This window comes from Cebus imitator, unplaced genomic scaffold (genome assembly GCF_001604975.1).
Source record: "Cebus imitator isolate Cc_AM_T3 unplaced genomic scaffold, Cebus_imitator-1.0 Scaffold168, whole genome shotgun sequence".
NCBI classification, from domain to species: domain Eukaryota; kingdom Metazoa; phylum Chordata; class Mammalia; order Primates; family Cebidae; genus Cebus; species Cebus imitator.
In genome coordinates this window covers 2,026,026-2,049,073 of record NW_016107483.1, presented here as the reverse complement: position 1 = coordinate 2,049,073, position 23,048 = coordinate 2,026,026, and the positions used below count along the sequence as shown (strand labels likewise).

The following is a 23,048-nucleotide window of genomic DNA, read 5'->3' as shown; positions in this document are numbered from 1 at the left end:
GCTGCTTAACTGATAGCAGATGGAGTGATTCAATCTGGACAAAAGTGTTAAAACTTTACCACGCCAGTGTGGTCATATTTAGCTATTTAGTCAAATGTGTATAAGCAGGTCAAGTGAGATGCTTGGAGACTTAGGGCATCACAAGATGGACCTATGCTCCCAAAAAAGGAAGCAAAACAATTAAATCATACTTGGTCGTCCCCAGAGAAGAGACACTTCAGCTAGGAAGAATCTGCACTAGATGACCTGCTCTCCACCCCCAAGACTGCTCATCTTACATAAATACCACATAACCCTTTGGATTCTTAAACACTATAACAACTACATGAAACATTTGAAATTGTGACAGGAATTTTCTTCACATGCAATGTGAAGATAAACCCCCACACAAATGCCAATGCAAACATTATGCCTTGCCATTTCCAGTGAACTAGTCTTTCTTGATTATAAGACTGATAGAAAATGATGGAAGTCCAATACTAATGATTGTAGGTAGAATAATGGCTCTAAGTCCTAATCCCAAGAACCATTGAATATGTTATTTTACATGGGAAAAGGGACTTTAAAGATGGAATTAAGAACCTTGAAATGAAGAGACTATTCTGGATTATACAAATGCAGTTAATGTAATCACGAGTCTTTAAACATGCAAGGGAGAGGAAGAAGAGAAAGTCAGAGTGATGCATGTGAGATCTTGACCAGGTTACTGGATATGAAGATGGAAGGAAGCTAAGCAAAGGACTCTAGAATCAAGGAACAGCAAGATTCTCTCTTGGAAGCATCAAAATTCTTTATATACATCATGAACTGAGCAGAAGTTATTTTTCTCAGCCTATTTTCTGTAGCTCACCAAGACTGAGATCTTTGCCGAATGTCGGAGCTGTAAGATAATTAATTTGTGTTGTTTTCGGGCATGATCGTTGTATTAATGTTTTACAGCAATCATAAAAAGCTCATTTTGGTGTATTCTAAATGTGGTAGACAGTTAAAAAGCCTGTGCCAAATTATTTCATCTGTAGTGCTGGAGAGCCTATTATTTAAATGCTGATTTTCAGACTTTAGTACTTTCACATTAAAGATACATGTAATAAGAAAATTGAGGGCCCACATAAAGAAACTCTAGCTTTGCTCAATAGACAAGGTTCGGAATTCTCTTTTCAATGTCAATGAATCGTAGAAAAGTTTTTGTTTCATACTACTTATGGCAGGCTCCCTGTCAACAAATGTAAAAACAACAAAATACACCTTGGTCAATCAATAAATAGCCTTAAAAGCATTGTGTTATAAAATTCTCAAGACCCTTGCTGTTATGTAATTCATATATCCCATTTTATTTGCCATTCCATTATGAATATGTGTTTTCTAATCTATTTCTTGCTGTAATATATAGATTTCTTGGCTCTGAAAATTAACTTTTTAATTAAAAACACCTAAGATGTTGCAATAGATGCTTAATTGAATAAGAAAAAAAAACAGCCTTAAATTCTCAAAATACAGACCAAACTCAAATGCTACATTAAAATATAAACATTCAATTCACATTAAATTATTTATTGAACAAATTGAAGATAATGACATCTGTTTTTATGACAAAGTCTTCCATCATCTTATATCATTAACACGTATTATGAGACCTGCATTTGAAGAGTGAATAGAAATAAGAAAATGTTTTTCCCAAACCCCACAAAACAGAAAAAATATATAATTTTATAATTATAAAGCCAAAAGTTTTCTGAATTATGCATTTTTATTAATTAAGGATGACAGCATAACTAAGATTAATTTTTATTTCTAGAATCACAAAATTAAGGTAGCATAACTGCTTATAGAATTAACAAGTCTGAAATATCATTGTATTTCAAAGCAGTAAAATAATATTTCTATTATTAGTTTTCAGTTTACCTAATCAAATGACAAATATAAAATTCACTACACTGTATTTTTTTTTCACAAAAGCATTTCACCTTCTCTAAATTTATATAATAAAAACAAACTGAATTCATATCTTCCCTTTAAATATATGCACTTTAAAGTGATACAAAGAATTCGCATGGAAACCTTCCCCTATGCATTATCTCTCAAAAAAAATGTACTGAATAGTATTTTTAAATCAGATATAATAACAAATTTTGTACATTTGCTAAGAAATTAAATCACGTGTGTAAATAATCATTAATAACTTTTGCTCTAGCCATAGCATAGGAAAAAATGTACATCTCTATTAATATAAAGATATATCAATAGAAAAGTTCACACCTTATGCATATACCCAAAATCTAATTAAAGAATCTTGCATGTTAAAAGAATTATTCTTATCCCAAATTTAGTAGTGCATAAATTGCTTTTTAAAACAATGAATCGATGATGACCTATCATTTTCTAAAAGGTATCTGTTTTCTTATACAATGGAATTGGTAAAAGTACACTTATTTATATTAGAATTTCTTGGAACTTAAAAAGGAGATTCAGATAAACTCATTGGATAAAATTAAATTGATTACAACTTCAAGAGAATACTACTTTGACCAATACTTTGAAACTATGGAAATATTTTTAATCAGAAAAGCACAATAGACAATAAAAGAAATAGGAAAATTAAGATATTTTAACAATAATGATGATTTCTATAGGTTGGAAAAGTGTACACGATGCAATTCCCAGAGAGCACTATGAGATTAAAAGGAAAAAAATATACTGAAAATTCTAAATGTCTGTACTGTGACCAGTCTCCATGACCAAGCTACTCAGGAAAGTAATGTTTTGAAGTTATTGAGACTGAGGTGTCCTTGTAGGCTCCACTCATGCCCCCACTTGCCAGAGCCATTCATTTTTTTATAGGTTATATGTTTGTTTTCAACATGGTTTTTGAACTAAAATTTAGCCTAACTTTTCTAAAACGATTTTAATAATAGTTTTAATGCTTTCATAACAGATTTAAAGAGCTCTTTGGCCTTTACATATTTTTAGAGAATAAATTGTGATTTTGCTCTCCACCAAGTCTTACCTTTTCTAAAAGATATCTTTTATCCTACAGGAAATAAAGAAAAAAACTGAGTTTCTAACATCCTCTACATTAAACTGGAAGGCTGATTTCATTTCTGATCCCATACAGTTTCTGCTTTCTTTCTCTTGGCTGCAAGGGTGATCAATCAGGAATTCAAACTGCCATCAATACCCCTTTGTAACTGCAATGGCTCAAGAGAACTCCCTCCATCTTCAATAACTGACACAGTGTCAACATCTGCTTCCAATAAGGTTGTTTCTTTTTTTGTTTGAGTAGAGTAAATCTGCTGACTGAGATCGTAAATGGTTCTGTTTTCTTTCTCCCTTTTCATGCAGAAGATTTTTTCCACCGTATTTTGCAACTTTCCTTTAAGTCAAGTAAAATTTAAAAGAGAAATGGATAACTGCAAAAAAAAAAATGTTCTTATCCTAGGTGCCAAGGAAGTTGGCTACATAACTGAAAAATATAAACTTTGGTGAATAAATGACACTGTCCTCATAATTTAGGACACAGTAATTTATAGGGTCCTGGATAAATAAAATTTTAGAATATGTAAGAAAACTGAGTTGGACCGACACGCCTCTCTAAGGCTAATTTATTTTTCCTTCAGAAACGACATGCTAAAAAGTCAGCTCATTAAGAAATGTACATTTATCTCCTATACCTGGTAGGAGGAACAGCTAGTAGGAGAAAAATATACTTTTTGCAGTAATTTCTTACAGAAAAACAATCATATATCTATTTGATTCCTGCAGAAACAGTTATCGATGTGAAGAGAAGAGATCTTTGGCAGCTCAATTTAGTGAACCACTTACTCAACTGATAGGCATCTGTGGTAGCTGTTATTTATTGAACATCTAATATGAGCCAGATGATTGATCGTGTGTGTGTGTGTGTGTGTGTGTGTGTGTGTGTGTGTGTGTGTGTGATTTCCAACTTCCACAGCCTTCTTGTTAGGTATTGTCCCATTTTTGTCATGAGAAAAATAAATGAAGCCCCAAACCACATGTAAAATTGTGGCTAAGCTAGAATTCAGAGGATGGCCTAACAAACAAATTCTTTTCCATTAATTCATTCTGCTTCTCTATTTATCCCTCAGTCAAAACTCTAACATATGTACTTTCCTATTACCACCACTTAATGCCACTGCCCCCACTGGTTTGATTCAGCCAACACTATTTAAAGAAGGAACACTCAGTAAGGGATAGAATACAGGTTCTTGAAATATAGTTTCTGATTGCCACTTCAAATTATAAATACAACATTAAACCAGATAGCAAACTCAAAAGCTAGATAGTGTGACATAGTCTGCAAATCTTAGAATAGGAATTGGCAAATACTTTTTTGCATAATGAATAACAAGTTTCTCAAAGGCAACTTTCATGTCAGTTCCTAGAATTTTGTGGGTTTTATTAAGTCTTATAAAGTTAAAGAAATAAATCCCTCAATTATTTGCAATCCACTTGTTCTCATTTTGCAAATTTTAGAGCAATCTTGTCCATTTTTTGCTTAACAAAATAATATAAATATTCTTAAGAGGAAAGAGAAAGGAGAACAAATGGAGGGGAAAGTTAAGAGAGGGTGCTTAAGTTTCTTGAGAAGAAACATGGATTTCTCAAAAGTTTAGAAGCTCTTTCAAATGAACTATGAGAGACCTAATATGTTAGGTTCCTGATTTGTCAGTATTATGTTGTTTTCTAGCTCCTGATGGTTTATTGGTAGAAGCATAGATTCTATTTAGAATAAATGAGATGATTTTCTAGAATCTAGTTCACAGACATTTAGAAAACTTGAATAAAATCTGTTTTGTAAAATCCGACAAAGCTACCTTTGTCTAAAGGTGGAGTGGTTTTATATAAAATTGGGGAGGCAGTTGGTAGCCCTCAATAAAGCAGTTCAGAAGCCTCTAAGTCCAACAGCATCATTTTAATGTGAAAAAAGAAGAGCCAGAGAATGACAGAATTTTAAACTTGGAATGAATTCAGAATAATATGCTAAATTGCAACCCATTCTCTTTTAGGACTTTTGGTGGTAATAGCAATATGGTCCTAGCAAGGGGATGCCAGACAATTATAGAGACGTTCTCATTCTCTTTCTATTTATATTTTTGATCCACTCCCTGAGTAGCAATCAATGCCAAACACCGAGATCCTGTTTTCTTTTTCCTTTTTCTTTTTGAAACAGGATCTTTCTCTGTTGCCCAGGCTTGAGTACAGTGACTCAGTCACATCTCACTACAAACTGCAAACTCAAACTGTCCTCCCAACTCAGCCCCCAGAGTGGCTGGGACAACAGGTGTGCACCAAAATGCCCAGGTAATTTTTAAGACATTTTTTGTAGGGATAGGGTCTCCCTATTTTGCCCAGACTGATCCTCAACTCCTGGGCTCAAGCAATCCTCCTGAGCCTCTGTCTTCCATAGTGCTAGGATTACAGGCATGAGCCACCACACCCAGCCTGGGTCCTGTTTTCAAAGAGAGAGCTCACTTATAAGCCTTTCCTCTGTACAGCAGAAATCAGGTTCCCAACATTCCTCAGATCCTCAGAGCCAAGATATTTTTTATCTGACAGTTACCGGGAGAGACACAGAACAAAGTCTACACTCAGAGTGAAGACATCTAATTGTCTGCTGTCTGCCTTTCAATTAAATTTGGTGGAAAATAAGAAATGGAGCAAGGAGTAATTACTTTCCTTCTCCTCTTCATTGGGAAAATCCAATGGAATGATCTGAATGAGTTTGAGTACAACACAACTTTCCAAGAAATTGCAAAGAAAGTTAATGTATTCCAAAGGTAGATGAAGCAAATAACCCTGTGAGTCATCACATGGGAATTGTCAAATACTCTTCTTTGAAAACTCAGAAGGACACAAGAAAAAATCAGATTTATAGGTTCACTAAATTCTGTGCTCCACGTATTTGGGCAAATTATAATTAAACCATTCTATCAAATCAAATTATTGACCAAAGCATAGAAAATTTAACTGGCTACTCCTAGGAAATTTAAGTTCATATTATTAGTGAGTGGAAGGTATCTTAAGTTTGGACCCGACATTGGTCAAAATGTGCATATTGTGTAAAAGAGAGTCTAGATAAGAAACAGCAAAGTGCAGAGTCACGAGAGTGCAAGAGAGTGTGCAGACCGAAAACTCAAAAGGTGGATAGAATATTAACAAATGCGTAAATTACAGCCAAGAAATATATTTGAAAATTATCTATGAGAACTCTGCCTAGTGGAACATGCCATGTTCATGTTTAAAAAGTTGACATATATGATACAGACAATTCAAGAGAGAAAGTGGCATTTCACTGAACGTACTATTTTATGTGGGTAGGGAGAAAGATGAGAGAAATTTGAAAAAACCACTTTATAAAACTCAAACACTTCCATATTCCACTAATTTTTTTACATGACATCTCTGGAAGCAGTTGAAGGAAGAAATGAACTTTGCCTTTGAAGTCCTATTTATCAATAACTGCCACTTTCATAATCTGAATCTTCTCCTAGCAGTGTCTTAATGATAATTTCAACTTCACTTTATTTAACTTATGAGAGCCATATCAGGCTAAATCCTCAGATTTTTAATTTTAGCCCAATTTCAGTTGTATGTAACCTCTGGTTTTATTTTTAAATTGCGTCATAAATTTAAATCCTAATATACACTTTATTTTGCTCTAAATTTCTAAAAAAGAATCGAGTCAAGTAAAAACCAGATTTAAACAAACAAAAAAAGACTTGTTAAGTTTTGCGTTTAAACTACACATTACAGGGATAGGTGGCATTATGGCAAAGAGTTAGCTTGTAATTTCTCTATTATCTTCCCAGATATTGTTCCTTCAACTGCTCTTCAGAAAAAACAAATTCCACTTAAAATATGACTTTTTAAGTTGTCATGAATGAATAATTAGAAACAAGCAAAATGAGCCACAGGCACTCGCAGGGAGCATGGTTAAATGCAGTTTTTTCCCCTAGTAGTTGTATATAACCTCTGGTTTCATTTATCAAATTTGAATGCGCTAGAAAGAGAAGTATCCTCTAGACAAACTCCTCAGGTGTTTGAAAGTTTATGCAAACTTTCTTATTAGTCAACCTCCAAGTTACTCTTTGGGAGAAATCAAAGTAATAAAATATCATTTCTTTAGTGTGGCCATTAAAAAAACACTTTTCAAGCTAAACATATAATTCAAAACTAATTGAGCTAGCATGGAATTAAATCTTTACTGAGATTCAATATAAAAACAATACTGCATTGGTTTGACTACGGTATAGCTACTTCTGTAAAAAGAAAAGAACATAAAACATTTGAGGTAACCTAGAAAGCACAGACAGAGCATATCATAGACATCTTAGAGATAAGCATTTTGAACATTTTTGCCAGTGCTTCTCTGAGAGCAAGTTCTTTAAACAGAACTCAACAATTTTTACAAAATTAAAAAAAATACATCCCTCAAAAATAGCCCATCCATTCTAAACCAAACTTTTTGTATTTCTACAAAAACAGATGCACATAGAGCTACAAACTTGTATTCCTGAAAGAATGAACCTTTTAATTTATGGTTCATCCTTTCCTGACAAGGCGGTTGGTTGAAAAAAATCACAATGTAACAAAACTTAGCTATATATTGATAAAAGCAAGATAACAAAAAGAGAGAGTTGCACAGTGGCAAAGGCTCAGATGAGGAAAAAAAAACACAGGTAAAAATGCTTTTCTTCAATGTCTAGGACCCACCCTGCTTTCTCAAAGAAAGGCCAAAAACCAAAGTCAACCGCATGACACTGTCTTCTCCTTCCATATGTTTCATGTCCTTTTGCTGAATGGAAAACCCTGATGGCATCTTTTCCCAGTGGGCCCTTGGATTCATGCTGCGACCTAACTCAGTAAGATGGTATGTTTCAGTACCATGGTGATTCCTTATTCTTATCTTGATGCTGTAGACCTGTAAAAAAATAACAGTGGGGAAAAAACAAAGAACATTAATACATTTAGCACCAAAAATTAGCATAATCTGCAATGCATTGGATGTAGAAACCAAAAAAATAATCCAGGCAACCGTGAGGTCTGAGCTGAAGACAATCTGATCTCTAAGCAAATTCTGTGCAGGAGGTCACAATTTTCAAAAAGCCAGCTAACACAATATGTGGTAAAAACACAAGATTAAAACAGTGCCACTGATATAACGCAAATTCTTTGCTGTGTGTGTGTGTGTGTGTGTGTGTGTGTGTTTTTTTGCTTGAATTTTGAGGGAGTAGTAAATAGAATGAATGAAACATTTTATTTGTAATTTCAAAAGGAGGTGATGTTGGGAGAGAAAAAGACATAAACCATCTTTCAAGCATTTTTGCAGTGCTTCAATTAATACTTTCAGTAACGATCAAAATTACTCTTTTAGACCAATGTGATAAATAAATTCTGTTGTTATTTTGAAATGTATTCCACAATGGGATTACTATGAACTAGGGCAACCAATTAGATGGCTAAAAACTGAGTCTACTATTGTCGGTAAAATAAATATAGTTGGTTCATAACTATGAGTCCAGACGTATATTCTATTTATTAATTTACTTGTTTATCTTCTTCCAAAGAGTATTTAAAATGGATTTTAAAAATCATACTACATAGCAAAAAAATAAAACTTAGAAGTTAAAAATAGTGACAAAAGGAAGGTAAACACAAATTAATGGGACATAGATTAATTCCAACTAAAAGCTAAAATCAGTAAGAAGTTTATCAAAGAGAAAACAGGAAATATGACCCTTATCTGTGCCTTATACAGTTAATTGACTGATTTCTGTTATGGGCAATTCACATATCACCTTCAGCTTGCACCTACTTGAAGTTACTTTCATTTTGTTTTTGTCTTTCAAGCTTCATTGAAGAGTAATTGAAAATTTAAATTGTATATATTTAAGATGTGGAACAAGATGCTTTGATGAACTTATATATTGTAAAATGATTGACTCGATAAAGTTAGCTAATACATCTTTCACCTGTTTTAGTTCCTTTTGTTTTTGTACCTGAAGTATAATTGTTTGGAAGAGTAAGAACAGAGCATAATAGGTGATTTTATGTTGTTTAAAACTAAATAGCAAAACATGAAGCAAAACTCTTTAAATACGTGGGTAGAAATGCAGCCAGGCTGCTGTTGCGTGGTTGCAAGGGTCTCCGGTTGTCTTCTTGAGCTTTAATGTAAAACTGTTGTAAATCCAGGATGGATGTCAGAAATTGAATAGCTAATTGAGCCAATCTGGCTTAATTTTTTTCTATTATTAAACAACATTTTTTGTCCCTCAACTAGTCAAAGAATTCTGTAAAATGTAAATGTCATTCCAAAATTGGACACAATTAGTGTTTGGAGACATTAAGACCATCTACAAAAGGGACTGCACAAAGGGCAAAAGAACAAATGGAAGAAGATAAAGAAGCACCTCGTAAAATTACAAGTCACAATCTGCGTACTATGTAGCATTTGTGTACCGGCAACAAATAACACTTCCTGAATGCCAAAAGATTGGCTCCACCTTTTCTCTTTTCCACAAGCATACTGGTATTATGTTTGATAAAATGGCAATAGTTTTCCTTTGGCATTTCGAAAGAAGAGGGGGAGAAGGATAAAAGAGAACAATGAGGGAGAGAAAAAATAAAATAAAAGGTTCTGGGGTATGTCAATCCACTCTAAGTTTGCTTTCTTCATTTTCAAATCATTTTCTGGTTAGAATAATTTGCAACCTGGCATAGTCTCTGTTGGGTAACTCTTGTAATCTAAACCACCTTTACTGACAATCTGCTGACTATATAAATATTTTTTTCATTTTTAAAACATCTCATCTTCTGTATGACTCAGTATTTCCACACTTGAAGACTGCATCAATCTATAGAATGTCAGCACTGCAAGTCATGAATACTGTTGTAATCATCAAGTGGTTTGCCTGTCTTATTTTTGCTTTTAAATAAATGCAATTCCTTATTTGTTTTGCAAAGACATATGACTCCTTCAAAATCACATGAGCCTTTTGCTGTGGACAAGTACTGCATTACTTAAGATCGCCCCAAATTTTCCAAGCAGAATAACAGAAGTCACTCTCTCATTATGAATTCATCTATTCAATTTCTTGTTTCCACATCTCTGCATTTCTACAATGCGAATCTTAAAAAGTCAGTTCCTCTGTGGCCTGAAATATATCAAATATCTAATGTATCCCTGTGGTTAAACTTCTTCTCAGTGATGGACCATAAAAAACTTTGCTTTAATTACCAGGCATTCATATTTGTAAACCTCAAAATAGGCATATGTAAAGCACAAGAAAATGAGCAACTACAAACAAAAGACCCTACTAATAAGCTGCAAGAGAAAAGCAGGGTTACAATTTTTTTTAGTTAAGACAACTGGTAATGGTACATTGGAATAATTAAGAGTCAATAAGTACATTTAGTTTTTCCCAGTGAGGACGGAGGGGGCAAAATTGTTAACTCATACATCTTATGTGGTCTATATTTATTTGGGATTTCTCAAGATTTTTCTTGCCTGAACATAAGGCACTCTGTCTGCTGCATGTTCTGTTCCTACTCAGAGATTTCTGCTTCCTTCCTTTATGTTAGGCATGCTGCTAAGTGCTTTATATGAAATATATTTCATCCTCCTAATCATGCTATCTTAATATTCATTTTACAAATGAGAAAATTCAAGCTAAGAGAGTTTATGCAATTATTAAGTGATCGAACCAGGATTTCAAAAGAGGTAGTCTGACATCAGTCGATGGTCTTAGCCACAACATATATGTTCGCCTTATATGAGTTATATTAGCTGTAGCCTAAGTCAAAATTATCTTACAAAATCATTTCAAGAAAAACCGAATAGATTTTTATACTTCTTTTTGCACTGCTTAGAAACACCCTGATTTAACAGAACTCATATGAAGATTAACAAAATAGCGCTCAGTGATTTTTTTAAAGTCTGTATTTGTCACATTTTTTCTAAGATGACATATTAGTCTGTTATGCTTTTAATGAAGATCACTTCAATCTTACAACAAGATGTGCCATATTTAACTGATGTGTCTCTCTATATGAATCTTTAATTTAATCACCACACCCCCTGCCAGACTTCTCCAGTGTGAACTTTAAAATCACGAGGTGGTCATTTGGCTCATGATGTGGTTGTCAAAAATGAACTAAGAAACAAAGATATCAATTGTTGACTGCAGAGTTTGAGTTTGAAATTCAGTTAGGATAAAAGCCCGAAAGAAACAGAGGCCATAGATCCATTTCCTTATTTCAATTCCAAGACCACTACTTCCTGATCACCAAAAGAAAAGGAATAAAAAAAAGTCAGAGCAAAGATGAGACCAAAGGTAATATGAATATACAAAAACCAAAACAAAACAAAACAAAAACCACCACCACAAGAACAACAGCAACAACAACAACAACAAAAAAAACCTTTGGATGGGGCAAGTGAGAAGTCTTGGTCAAGGAAGAGGATGAGAACATTATTTATCTTTAAAATTTGAAGATTTTAAACAGTCCTAGTCCATGTGGGCTGCTATACCAAAACACCATAAACTAGGTACCGTCTAAACAACAAAATTGCATTTATCACAGGTCTGAAGGCTGGGGCATCTAAGATCAAGGTGCCAGCAGATCTGTTGTCTGGTGAGGGCCTGCTTTCTGGTTCATAGAGGGTGCCTTCTGCTGTGTGATCACCTGAGATCTCTCTCATATCTCTTTTATAGGGGCATTGATTTACACTCATGAAAGCTCTGCCCGTGTGACCTCATCACCTCCCAAAGGCCTAGCCTTCTAATATCAGTACCTGAACACCAGGATTTCAACATATGAATTTGGGGGAGATGTAGTTATTCAAATCATAGCACTGACTGTATGTAACAAGGCAGTATGACTCATTTTCTAACTGAGATTCGAGAGGCAGCAGCTTCACAGACCTACCTCTTGTAAATGTTATAGAAATAAGAAAATAGAAATGGCAACATGACAGGTTTGACTGTGAATGGCCTAGAGACTTCCCTCCTCCTAGCTTCCCTCAAACCCTGTTTTGTTTTGTTTTTTTCAAGAAGACTTAAAGTTCAGCTAAGCTCCCCACAAATGATACAGGAGATAGTTCAATGGGAATTCTAGGGTCCTATCAGTATTAGCTGTGATGTGGGTATCCCACAGCAGAAGAAATGGCGGGAGCCACCCTGGATGAGCATCTTAGAGAGATCACAAACACTAGGAACTGAATTCAAACAGACCAAGTTGAATAGGCCATTATTAGAAAGAATACTGTATAGAGGATGCCTGAAGAAAGACATTAAAGGAGGAGGGTATGTTGGAAACAACAGTCTAAGATAGGAATGAAAAGACAGAACCAAAAAGCAGGCAACAACTTATCAACTGGACAATGTTTGTGATGTGAATAACTTTTAGTAACAGAGGGAACCCCCAAGGAAATAAAATGAGGAAAGCGTCTGAGACGAGCTTTCAACTCAAATGGGATTTTGTTTAAAACTCAGAATAATGGAGCTGCCAGTGGACTGAACTAAGAATAAACAGAATTGATGAGGGACTTCTCCCATTAGATAGATACAATAAATAAAAATTTGGTAACAAGAAAAGTTACACTAACATACAGCTGAGTTTTAGGTACTGTTTCATTGTCAGAGTCATATCCCACTAAAAAAAAATGTGCTACTTCTGAAAAAGCATACTCATTTGACAATACTACTGACCCGCTCTTTAAGTAAGTTGAATATGCTCTCAATTAATTTTATTGCTGGAGATAAAAGAGGCAACCATACAGTGGTAAACACGCTGTTGGTTTAAAAAAAAGAACATAAATAGGAACATAAAGCCTGAAAGTATCTGTAGAAACTTTGAAGACCTGAAAGTAAAGACAGCATTTATATGTGTAAATGTAAACTTTTTGTTTCCAAAGTTTCTTAAGAAACTTTTCTTGATGAAGAGTCAAGAAGCCATGTGGACTAAAATGCTTACTATTAGGCTATAAGAACCCAATAACATTTCTATATTTAAAAAATAAATCTCCCTTTTCACTCACCCTTTAATAAAGATAAGAAATACTTACTACAGAGTTAGATGTATACACCGCTGTGTCAGATGTTACATCAAAATACCTAAACTTCAGGAGCAACTTGACAGCTAACATTGACACATTGACATATTATCACAAAAAGGTGCAAGAGACAGTCGTATTATTTTCTATTACTTTATGAAATTATCATTGCTGATGGTCATATAATTGCATTTGTTTGTCTGAGTCCTGGGGCAATCACTTTAAATACTAGTTGAAAATTTCTAAATAAGATCTATGTAGGGGTAGCACCTTAACACTTGCAAGAGAAAACTGTAAGAGAGAAGGCTACCCAATTTGCAAACTATGATTTCATTTCAGGTGAATATCAAGATTAATAATATATAGGCATCATGTTTTAAAACATTTTTAAAAATCTTGAAACATCATGGAATTCTTGCTTTAAAAATCAAGTTAAATAGTATTTTGAAATTAAAAGCCTGCATAATATCCCCTATTATCAGACAACTTGCTAAGTGTACCCAATCTACATATACACACACACTACTTGCCTATTTCACCAGCAATGTTGTCTCGGAAAACCATTCCATGTCAGTATGTGTAGACTGACCCCAACCTTTTGGAGGGCTGCACAATATTTATTCAACAGTATACCATTACCCAATCTCTATAGACATACATCATTTAGATACACACACACACACACACACACACACACACACGGGTGTACAAAGGTACTGTTACTCGTGCGAATATTTAGGAGTTAAACTTCTTAGAAAAATATACATATGTATAGTTGCTGAATCCAAGCATATGAACATTTATATTTACATATTTGATTGTGGCGGCTAAATGTGCTCAGGAAGTTTGTACCGATATTTATTTTATTTTATTTTTTTACTATTTATGATTAATGTTATAGCTTAAAAGTATCTAATTGCTTCTACCTAAGTTTCTTTCACTGTTAGTGAGGCTGAATATTTTGTGATTATGGCATTTATTTCTCTATGTTTTAACTCTGGTCAAATGTTTATGCTTTTTAAAAAGTAATTTTCTCATTGGCTTTTAAATGCTTTTTGTGAACGAGCATTTAATATACTTTTAGGTATACTGACATTTTTTCCCAATGCATTACAATATTCTTGCCAGTTTAATGACTTCTCTCAATATTAAGTATGTAACTTTTGGACAATAATTCTTTTTAAAGTCAGCACAAATTAGATGCACTTTCTTAAACCAAGCCAAAGTTTAAATTTATTATGATATATTAATTGCAATTATTCTCTTATGATTACAATTCGTGCACACTGCAATCATTACACAAGATACCTAGTATGGCCACATAATAATTTTCTGGTAGAAGGAGATTTTTCTGTGCATAGAGGTGTTTTCTCCAGGCACATTTAGAATTCACTTAAAACCTCCACATAGTAATACTGTCAGAAAACGAGGTTAAGAAACTGTCTGAACTTGTCAAAATGTCTTTAAGCTCAGATTCAAAAGAGGGTAGAAATGTAAAACCCACCGAACCTGAGGTTACTAGAAGACCATAATTAACTATGTTATTTTAAGAAGTACAGCACCTGCTCACCTGAGGCAAACATTGCAGGTGACAAGAGTTCAGCCACCCAGGTGTTTCTCCTCGCCGGTGTTTCCCAGACACAGACAGCAAGCCACTTTATTCTGTTTGCTCTCTCAGTACCTGTCCCCCTCCAAAACCACAAACTCTTCTGTGCACAGAATCGCTGGCCTTTGCCTTTCGTGACATCTACTTCCTCAGACGTGTGCATATTAAAATGCATAGCTGAAGGGTAAACTGGCAAATACTTAAAGCATCAGGATATAAAGTTACAAATCTGAACCAGTTGTTTTAAAAATGACCTTATGGATATATGTAAAATATCAATCATACAGTTAGGTAGTTTTTGATCATAGTGGCAATTTACCAGTCTCAAAATTTGAATGTCAATGTGGCCAGTAACCTCTTGGGTGATAGAAGCCGGGGACTATATGGAACGATATGGAAGTTAGACACTGCTTACCAATTCAGTGACTTCAATTTCAAAAGCAGATATAGAGAAACTTTGAAATCAGAGACAAAGAATAAAGGGAAGGAAGAAGGGATGGGGAAAATGAAATGGAATACTCTTTGTAATTACTTCTACAGACTTTCTCCCAGAACTGGAGAGGAGCAAGTCCAAAAAAAAGAAAAAATAAAAGAGCTTGGATCACTTATTGTAACCAAAACCACAAGTTATAATACTCTCAAGAGATTCTAACTATCCAGACATCTGTTGGATAACAAATGTAGCCAAACATGCATCTTTAAAGAGGTTTCTAGGTTATGCAGTGACAGCTTTATAGTCCAGAAAACAGATAATCCAATCAGAAGAAGGGCTAATCTGGATCCATTTCTTACCCCCCAAAACATACTTAAGGACATAACACCAACATAGGAAACATAATATGTAGGAGTATGAATTAGAATACTTAATACACTAAAAATTTTAAAAGATGCTTAAAAACTGCTGAAATATATTTGCATTTTAACGCCTATTTGGTGTAAGAAATCATTCCCTCCTTTAATGCAAGATATATTGGAAAGTTTTCCATTAGAATGAGATATGTTGCATCTACATCAATTCTTGAATTGACATCAGAAACTTTTCATCTTTTTTTTTTTTTTTTTGAGATGAAGTGTCACACTGTCGCCCAAGCTGGAATGCAGTGGCATGATCTTAGATCACTGCAACCTCTGCCTCCCAAGTTCAAGCAATTCTCATGCCTCAGTCTCCCGAGTAGATGGGACTACAGATGCAAAACACCAAGCCTGGCTAATTTTTTTGTATTTTTAGTCGAGACAGAGTTTCACCATGTGGACCAGGCTGGTCTCAAACTCCTGACCTCGGGTGATCCACCCTCCTCGGCCTCCCAAAGTGCTGGGATTATAGGCATAAGCCACCGTGCCCAGCCTCATCTCACTTTTATGTGACACGAACAGAGGCTCACTCTCTGACGTTTTCCAGAAGAAACTGTTCAATTCAAGCAAACATAAATAGGACTTCAATGATTTTGAAGATGCTAAGCGTCATCTTATAGAGAACAAGTAAAACAGGCATGAAAGTAAACATTACAACACATACTTGTGGTAAAAAAAAAAAAAAATTATGAAGTGAAATCTCCAGTATATCAGACTGTATCCCAAAAACAAAAAAAAATTAAAAACACCCAGCATATTTTGCTTCTCATCAGTTCTTTTTGCCAAGAAATTCAGAACATGTTGGCTGCAGACAACTGTTTGTGAAACATTATATTATTGATAAATACAACAAGAAAAGAATAGTTAGGCAGCCTGAAAAGGAATAAAGAGTATCTATAAATTCCTCAGGCCACATAGTATTTTTGTGCATAATCTTTGCAGACTGTTTGAAAATGGATGTAAAATTGTCGGGGAACAAGTTCTGAAACAGATTTCTTCATTTGAGCTGTTCTTTGAGATGCACCCCTATACGAGAGATGAGAAACAGCAAAGCTGAAAAGACGGTTTGCTGACAACAGTATGGCCACTGAAACAGGCTTTTCAATGCTTTGTATAGTTCTCTATGGAGAGTCATATCAGGACAACCTGGGAGTTTTCTTGACACCGATGGCTTCCTTCTACAGCGAGTACATCAGTTTCCTTGGGGAAGACAAGCTGTAGTTTGAAAAAGTCTCCACCTCCCAACCACAGCTAGTTGATGACAATACCTTTAAAAAAAACTGTCAAATATGACAGTGATTCTTAATCTTGCTTCCTGTTTTTAAGAAAATACTTAAGACACAAAGAGAAACTAGTCATTTACATAGTAATTTATATGATAAAGGAGCTTTAAAACTCCTTTACAAAATTAATGCTAAAATAAAAAATTGATTGGTTTAGATTTGCAACTTTTAAGGGTTAGCATTTATTATTGGAGTTTGTAGAGCCTAATTCAGAGTCTAACTTCCTTTTTCGTACTTAAAATTTCCTTTTGATTTAAATGAGTGACAAGGATGCATAGCGCAACAATTATAAAGCATAATGGGATAGGGTTTTTTTAGTGCCCTCTCAATCCACATGGCAGGGTGTTCTAGATAGAGAAAACTGTTTTAAAATGTCTTCAAAATGCTAATTCCTCAATATTTTTATTTTCTTTTTTATTGTCTGCACCCAGTTTTCACTGTACGGCCAATACAAAAACACCCAGTTTGCACTATATGTCCAGTATCAGCACACACCATCAGGAAATTTAACTGTAACAGATATCACAGCTAATCTTCAATAATAGGAAAGAATTAAGTCAGACACAGACAAAATAAAAAGGACAGATGCATTCACAGCTTGCACCTCAATTTTTCAGGATGCCTCAAACCTCCAATGTGAATTAACTTTTTGTTACAATGAAATATATATCAGATTCAGAATAATGAGAGTTTTCATTCTGTATCATGCATCACCGTCTAGAAAACACAAACACGCTCATTAGCTCCTTGGACTCTCCCAGCTGTGTCAGGGCAGGAAGTGTCCTCTCCATTTTGCATCTAAGGAAGAGGAGGAGTTCAGGGGTTGTTAGAGGCTTACTCAACATGATGCAGCTAATAAGTGGTGATGTGTGTCCAGAATCTGTTTTTCAATCCCATTTTTCCCTACACATATCTGGACAGACATTACTATATCTCTGCAAATATTAAAGAACCCTACATTGATCAAGATTTTTATGAGCCCTTAAGTGAATTTGGGAGGGGTGAATAAATTACTAATATAATTAATATAATCTCTTTTCTCTTTTTCCCTGCCTGCCTCTCTCTCTCTCTCTCAATGCATTCATACAGATATGCACATGAAAACATGTATATCTATTCTTCTTCTAAAGTCCTTCTCATTCTTTCCTCTTCAAACTCATATTAGTGACCTCAACACCTGTAGCCCCAAAAGGAAAGGAAACACAATTTGACAAACTAGTCTTCTCTGCTTTCATTGGATGACATGTACATGCACATACCATACAGACATATATACATATTTTTTTGTAATTATTTTCCAAAAAGACATATATGTGCTTTTCTTCATCTTTTCTTCTTCAGACAGCAATACCACATGAAACACAATTCACTCACAGATCCCCCGTCTTTTGGCAGTCACTCAATTCCAGTTTTTATCCTTCCTATGAACATTGTCCCAGTAAACATTTTTGTACATACAGCCTCATATGCTGTGGCTTGTATTTATGGGGGGTAGACTCTTAGCAGTAGGAATGCTAAGCCAGCTTTTATGAATATTATTACTGTTACTGCTTTTTCCAGTCTTCTTTAAAAAAGGAAACTCAATTTTTATACCAGCAATATATAAAAAACTGCATTTTCTCTTGCCAAGACGTCTTTTACAATGATTCAAATTTACACACACACAGCTATTTGTATTATTATGCAAACACATCCTAAAACATAACACCTTCAGAAGGCTCCTGCACCTGTTCTGCCAGGTAGGAGAAGAATCTGTGAGGCAAATCCCCAGACTTTAGGTATTGTGACGTTGTGGCACCATTTTATGGACGAAAGTCCACAGAAGAGCATGGGCATGATATTTACTTGGCTCCCAGAGAGCAGGGGAATTTCATTAAGGTCGTGCAGCATCCAGCCTTGAATACTTGAAACTGACAGCAATGCTCTGGAATGCATTTCTCCCCTCTGATTCACCATCCAGTTACTTTTCATGCAGATCTCACTATCTGGCTGTGATCTCCTGGCATTTTGTATGCGTCTCAAAGATGGTTTCCATTACCCTCCTGGTCATGAAATTGTCATTCTGGACACGTGCCCTACACAACTAACACCAATCAAGAGTTTGTAAATATTTTAACATAACTCTGATGCTTTTTGTCCTCAGTGGAAAATAGGCTTAGGACATATGCCAAAGAAAAAGAAAAAGTTTTGTAGAAAGTGTGAAGCAGTCGGGTGTTGATTAGCAAAATTTGTATTGTTATCAAATCATCGTAAACTCGACGTGACAACAAAGTCCAGAAAAAATATTTTCATTATTCATAAACATTCTGCCTGGCATTCTAAAAAATCCTGTACATCTATTGCCTTGTGGTGTTTTAACTATCCTAACTGAGATAATACCTTCAAGGTAGGTATACAAAATTTTATAAATATTTTGGAACCATACTAATGACATTGAAAAAAATCATATGCTCTTAGGCCTGGGTTCCATATAGAAATGTCATTTTATCTGTCTACATACTGAGATCAAATGATTATACATAAACTTTTATGCCTTTATATTTTAATACCAGTTTTCAAAACCTTCATAATTTCCTAATCATTTATACAAATTACTAATACTATCAAGAAAGGCTTCAATGAATCCTCAATGCCATAAACTTCAGAATTCAGATGGCTAATGTATGCTCCCTGAAAAAAAGTGAAGTGGAAAGGAGGGAAACTATTTTTAGCTGAGCATCTACAATATAAGATACTTTGATGCCCTCTCATCTCTAGGGTGAAAAATACCAAGTGCTTTAGTATTTTAATATAAATCAAACTATTCTGTTTAATATTATTGTGGCTATCTAATGATTCATCTCCAAATTTACTGCATCCTGCTTTCTTCGTAAAGCCTGGAATTGGAGCATTACAATATCAAGTAAATATTCAACGATCTTGAATTGGTAAATCTAGATTTACTTTAGTCCTTTTTGTAAATGTAAATGTTTAGAAAAAGAAATTATTTCTAAGAGGCTACTGGGTATAAATCTCCATAATTTTAATAACATTAGTACCCCAATGAAATTAACATCTCAGTAACATTTTAAAGAGCTTTATTTAGCAAGATTATTTGTAGAACTTTCATGTATCAGTGATTTTTACCCAGGTGGGTTAGTAGCAGACCACCTAAAAGAAATCAGGGGTCTTGAGATGTGAGTAGGTTGTGGCAAATTTATAGGTGAGATGGAAAAGTAAGAAGTAATTAGATCTATGTCTCTTTCATGGAGAGAAACTGCCTCTCCATTTGCTTCTCTATATTTGCTATTTTCACCCTGCTTTTTGTATTTCCTGTACTTAACAAAATAAAGATATCTATGTTTTTAATTAATAGATTTCATTGTAAAGCATCATTATAGTGCCAACCGCCATAATTAAACACTAAAGTAGTTTAGTCTGTTCCAAAGTGAACACTATATAACAATTTTGAGCAATAATGATTAAAACTTAAACCCATTAAAATACAATTTTTGTCACTTGTGAATAATGTCCCTTTCACAGAATATTCAGATTTAATCAGAATTTTGGTTTAAAATATAGCTTACTGGTCTTAAACCATAAATAATTCAGAGTATCATTTAATGTGATTCTACTTTTATGATATCATCAGGCACAAGAGAAAGGAATAGATTAGGACATTTATCTACTCCTAACTTCTCCTGAAGTACCCAGTGTTTCCTATCTAGTATCAAAATGGAGACCCTCAAAGAATTATTTTCAGTTTTCTTAACAGATGAACTTCATTGACAGGTTAGAGAGTAAAGCTTACTGCTACGAAAGTCTCTTCAGAGTAGATACTAGAAACAGCTTTCTATGGCAAACTTTTCAGTCTGTACGTTGCAAGTAATTTGTGGACTAGTAGCTATTGTAGTTTTGTTTCCTGTGTATGTCAAAAAAAAATCATTGTGACAGTCTGTGATCCACAGTCTTGATTTCACTTGATATCTAAAGATATCTTACTAAGTGAGAGATGAACAAGATAGTGTTCAATATCCGGATATAATCACAGTTTGGGGCCAGCTCATATAATGACTCACTCAGAGAATCCACTATTAGGTGCTACTTAAGAAAATTAATGGCTAGTGATTAGGATGGTTTTTTTGAGAGGCAAAAGGTACATCAGCATATGTTTACTCCTTCTAAGCTCTAGATTTCATGAAACTGTGAAATATTAGGTTATGCAAAAGCAATTGTGAAATATATATATATGTGTGGGGGGGTATGTGTGTGTGTGTGTGTGTGTGTGTGTGGTGTGTTTGTGTGTGTGTGCGCGTCTGTGTGTATTAGCATATGATGTTATTTTGTTTGTTTAATGTTAGGAAAGGTATCCTAGCAAAATGTATATGAATACCTCAATTCTAAGTTGTTCATGTATACTGTATATTGCATTATTGTGACATTCCTCAAAGTAAAAATAGATATTTATAACAAAATTGTAGCTAAAATAACATGAGAGATCCCAAGAAAAATAAATCTGTGGATCTACAGATGAATACAATCTCTTGCCATGAGCAGCTTGTGTTTATAAAGAAGAAGTCACACCACAAAGCATGACTACTTTTGTTTTTGGTACATTTAAACAAAGTGGATAAAGTGGAAATTAAAAAAGTTAAGATTAAATTTCATTTTAAACTTGTTAACAATAAAAAGCCCTTGTTAATAAATCTTCACTTGAAAAATTAATTTAAACTTGGCTGGAATGTACAAGATTGTATGCCTTACATTAGGTAAATAATTGGCAATAACAGGAAATAAGAATGACAGCATTTCTGTAAAATGCATGGAATGATTATGACCACTGAAAGAGGACTTCTAGGTCAGAATTTACTTAATGTCATCACTAAAAAATCTGAGGACGATGAGAGGAGGCATATTCTTTCATTCCCATATGGATGTCTGGTAATATATTGTACATGATCACAAATATTTCCGTGTCTAACTCTCCTCTTCCTCACATCCAAAGGGGCCCAGTATAATACTCCGAGAGAGCTGGTCCGTCCTCCACATCCTGTGACCATCCTTTATTAATTGTACTATTCTAGGTGTTATCTCTGACCCCACCTACCCTTGTTAACCTGCATTACCCACAGCTTAATGTAAGGCGAAAGTCACTCATAAAAGTTGAAAACCATGGCTTCTATTATAGGGAAGAAAGGAAGCTAAATGAGAAGTTAATAAGTGCACACCCCAAAAATGTGTTCATAAGAAAAGCAGAGTGGAAAAATCTCCTGCTAAACACAATTTAAACTGCTTTTTTCCTGAAGAATATACAAAACATTTTATATGCTATGGGAAACTGCGATCTCTAAGAGGAATATGGTAGGTAATGTCAATAAATTCATTTGAGAATAGATTTTTTGTTTTTCCAGTCAAGACCATATTGTCAAGTTCTGAGTGCTTTTTCTATGGAACCCATGAGATTCGGTTTAAAGACTACTAAAGGAAAGGGAAAAAGCCTAATGTGAGATTTGTATCAACAGCCTCTTGGTAAAGATGGGCATTTTTCACATGGAGGGCAAATACAAATGACTTATGATCATACCATACTGATCATTCCAAGGTACCTGTATATAATACCTGTTCAACAGAGGGAGCAAAACGTGAGAGTTAGCTAGCATGACAGCAAAGCAACACCAGAACAAAGATTAGAGGAATAAGGAGCCCTGGCTGCAAAGTGTGGGATGGCACGCACTTGCACACCCCTGACAGCATGGGTCCCTTTCCATTTTGTGCCAGAGGCACCTCACTCTCCTCACCACCACTCAGACCTTCAGAAAAAATGGACTACTTTACTTCATTCACATGGCTGTGTTGCCTATCGAACCTCAAAGCTCTACTATAGTATGTTGTAATGGGTTTTAACAATTTAAATACAAAAAAATAATTAAAATTTAAATTTAAACTTAAATATTTTTAAAAATTGCAAACGTATGCTCTTTGAAAAAAATCCAAAATGATATAAATACGTAAAATAAAAAGTGAGGTTCTCTCAATCCCACAGTTGTACTCCTGGATATATTTCCAAGAGAACTAAATACACATTTATGTAAAAACTTGTACATGAGTGTTCATCGCAGCATTATTCCTATTAGCTGGAAAGTAGAAATGAACTAAATATCCATATGCATTTTCTTATACATCAGATGCATAAGCAAAATGTGGTATTATCCACACAATGAAATACCTAGCCCCCAAAAAGAATGTATTTATGATA

The 23,048-nt window shown here is 34.5% G+C and overlaps 1 protein-coding gene across 2 annotated transcripts in view; it reads right to left on the bottom strand.

The window, feature by feature from the left end:
• Positions 1-1,533: 1,533 nt before the first annotated feature.
• Positions 1,534-23,048, bottom strand: part of VGLL3 (vestigial like family member 3) — a 49,037-nt gene continuing 27,522 nt past the window's right edge. For both annotated transcript variants that reach the window (XM_017544233.2, XM_037744176.1), the window contains exon 4: positions 1,534-7,939. In XM_017544233.2, coding sequence (XP_017399722.1) covers positions 7,896-7,939 — 44 coding nt within the window. In that variant the 3' untranslated portion in view covers positions 1,534-7,895. The remainder of the gene's footprint in view (positions 7,940-23,048) is intronic.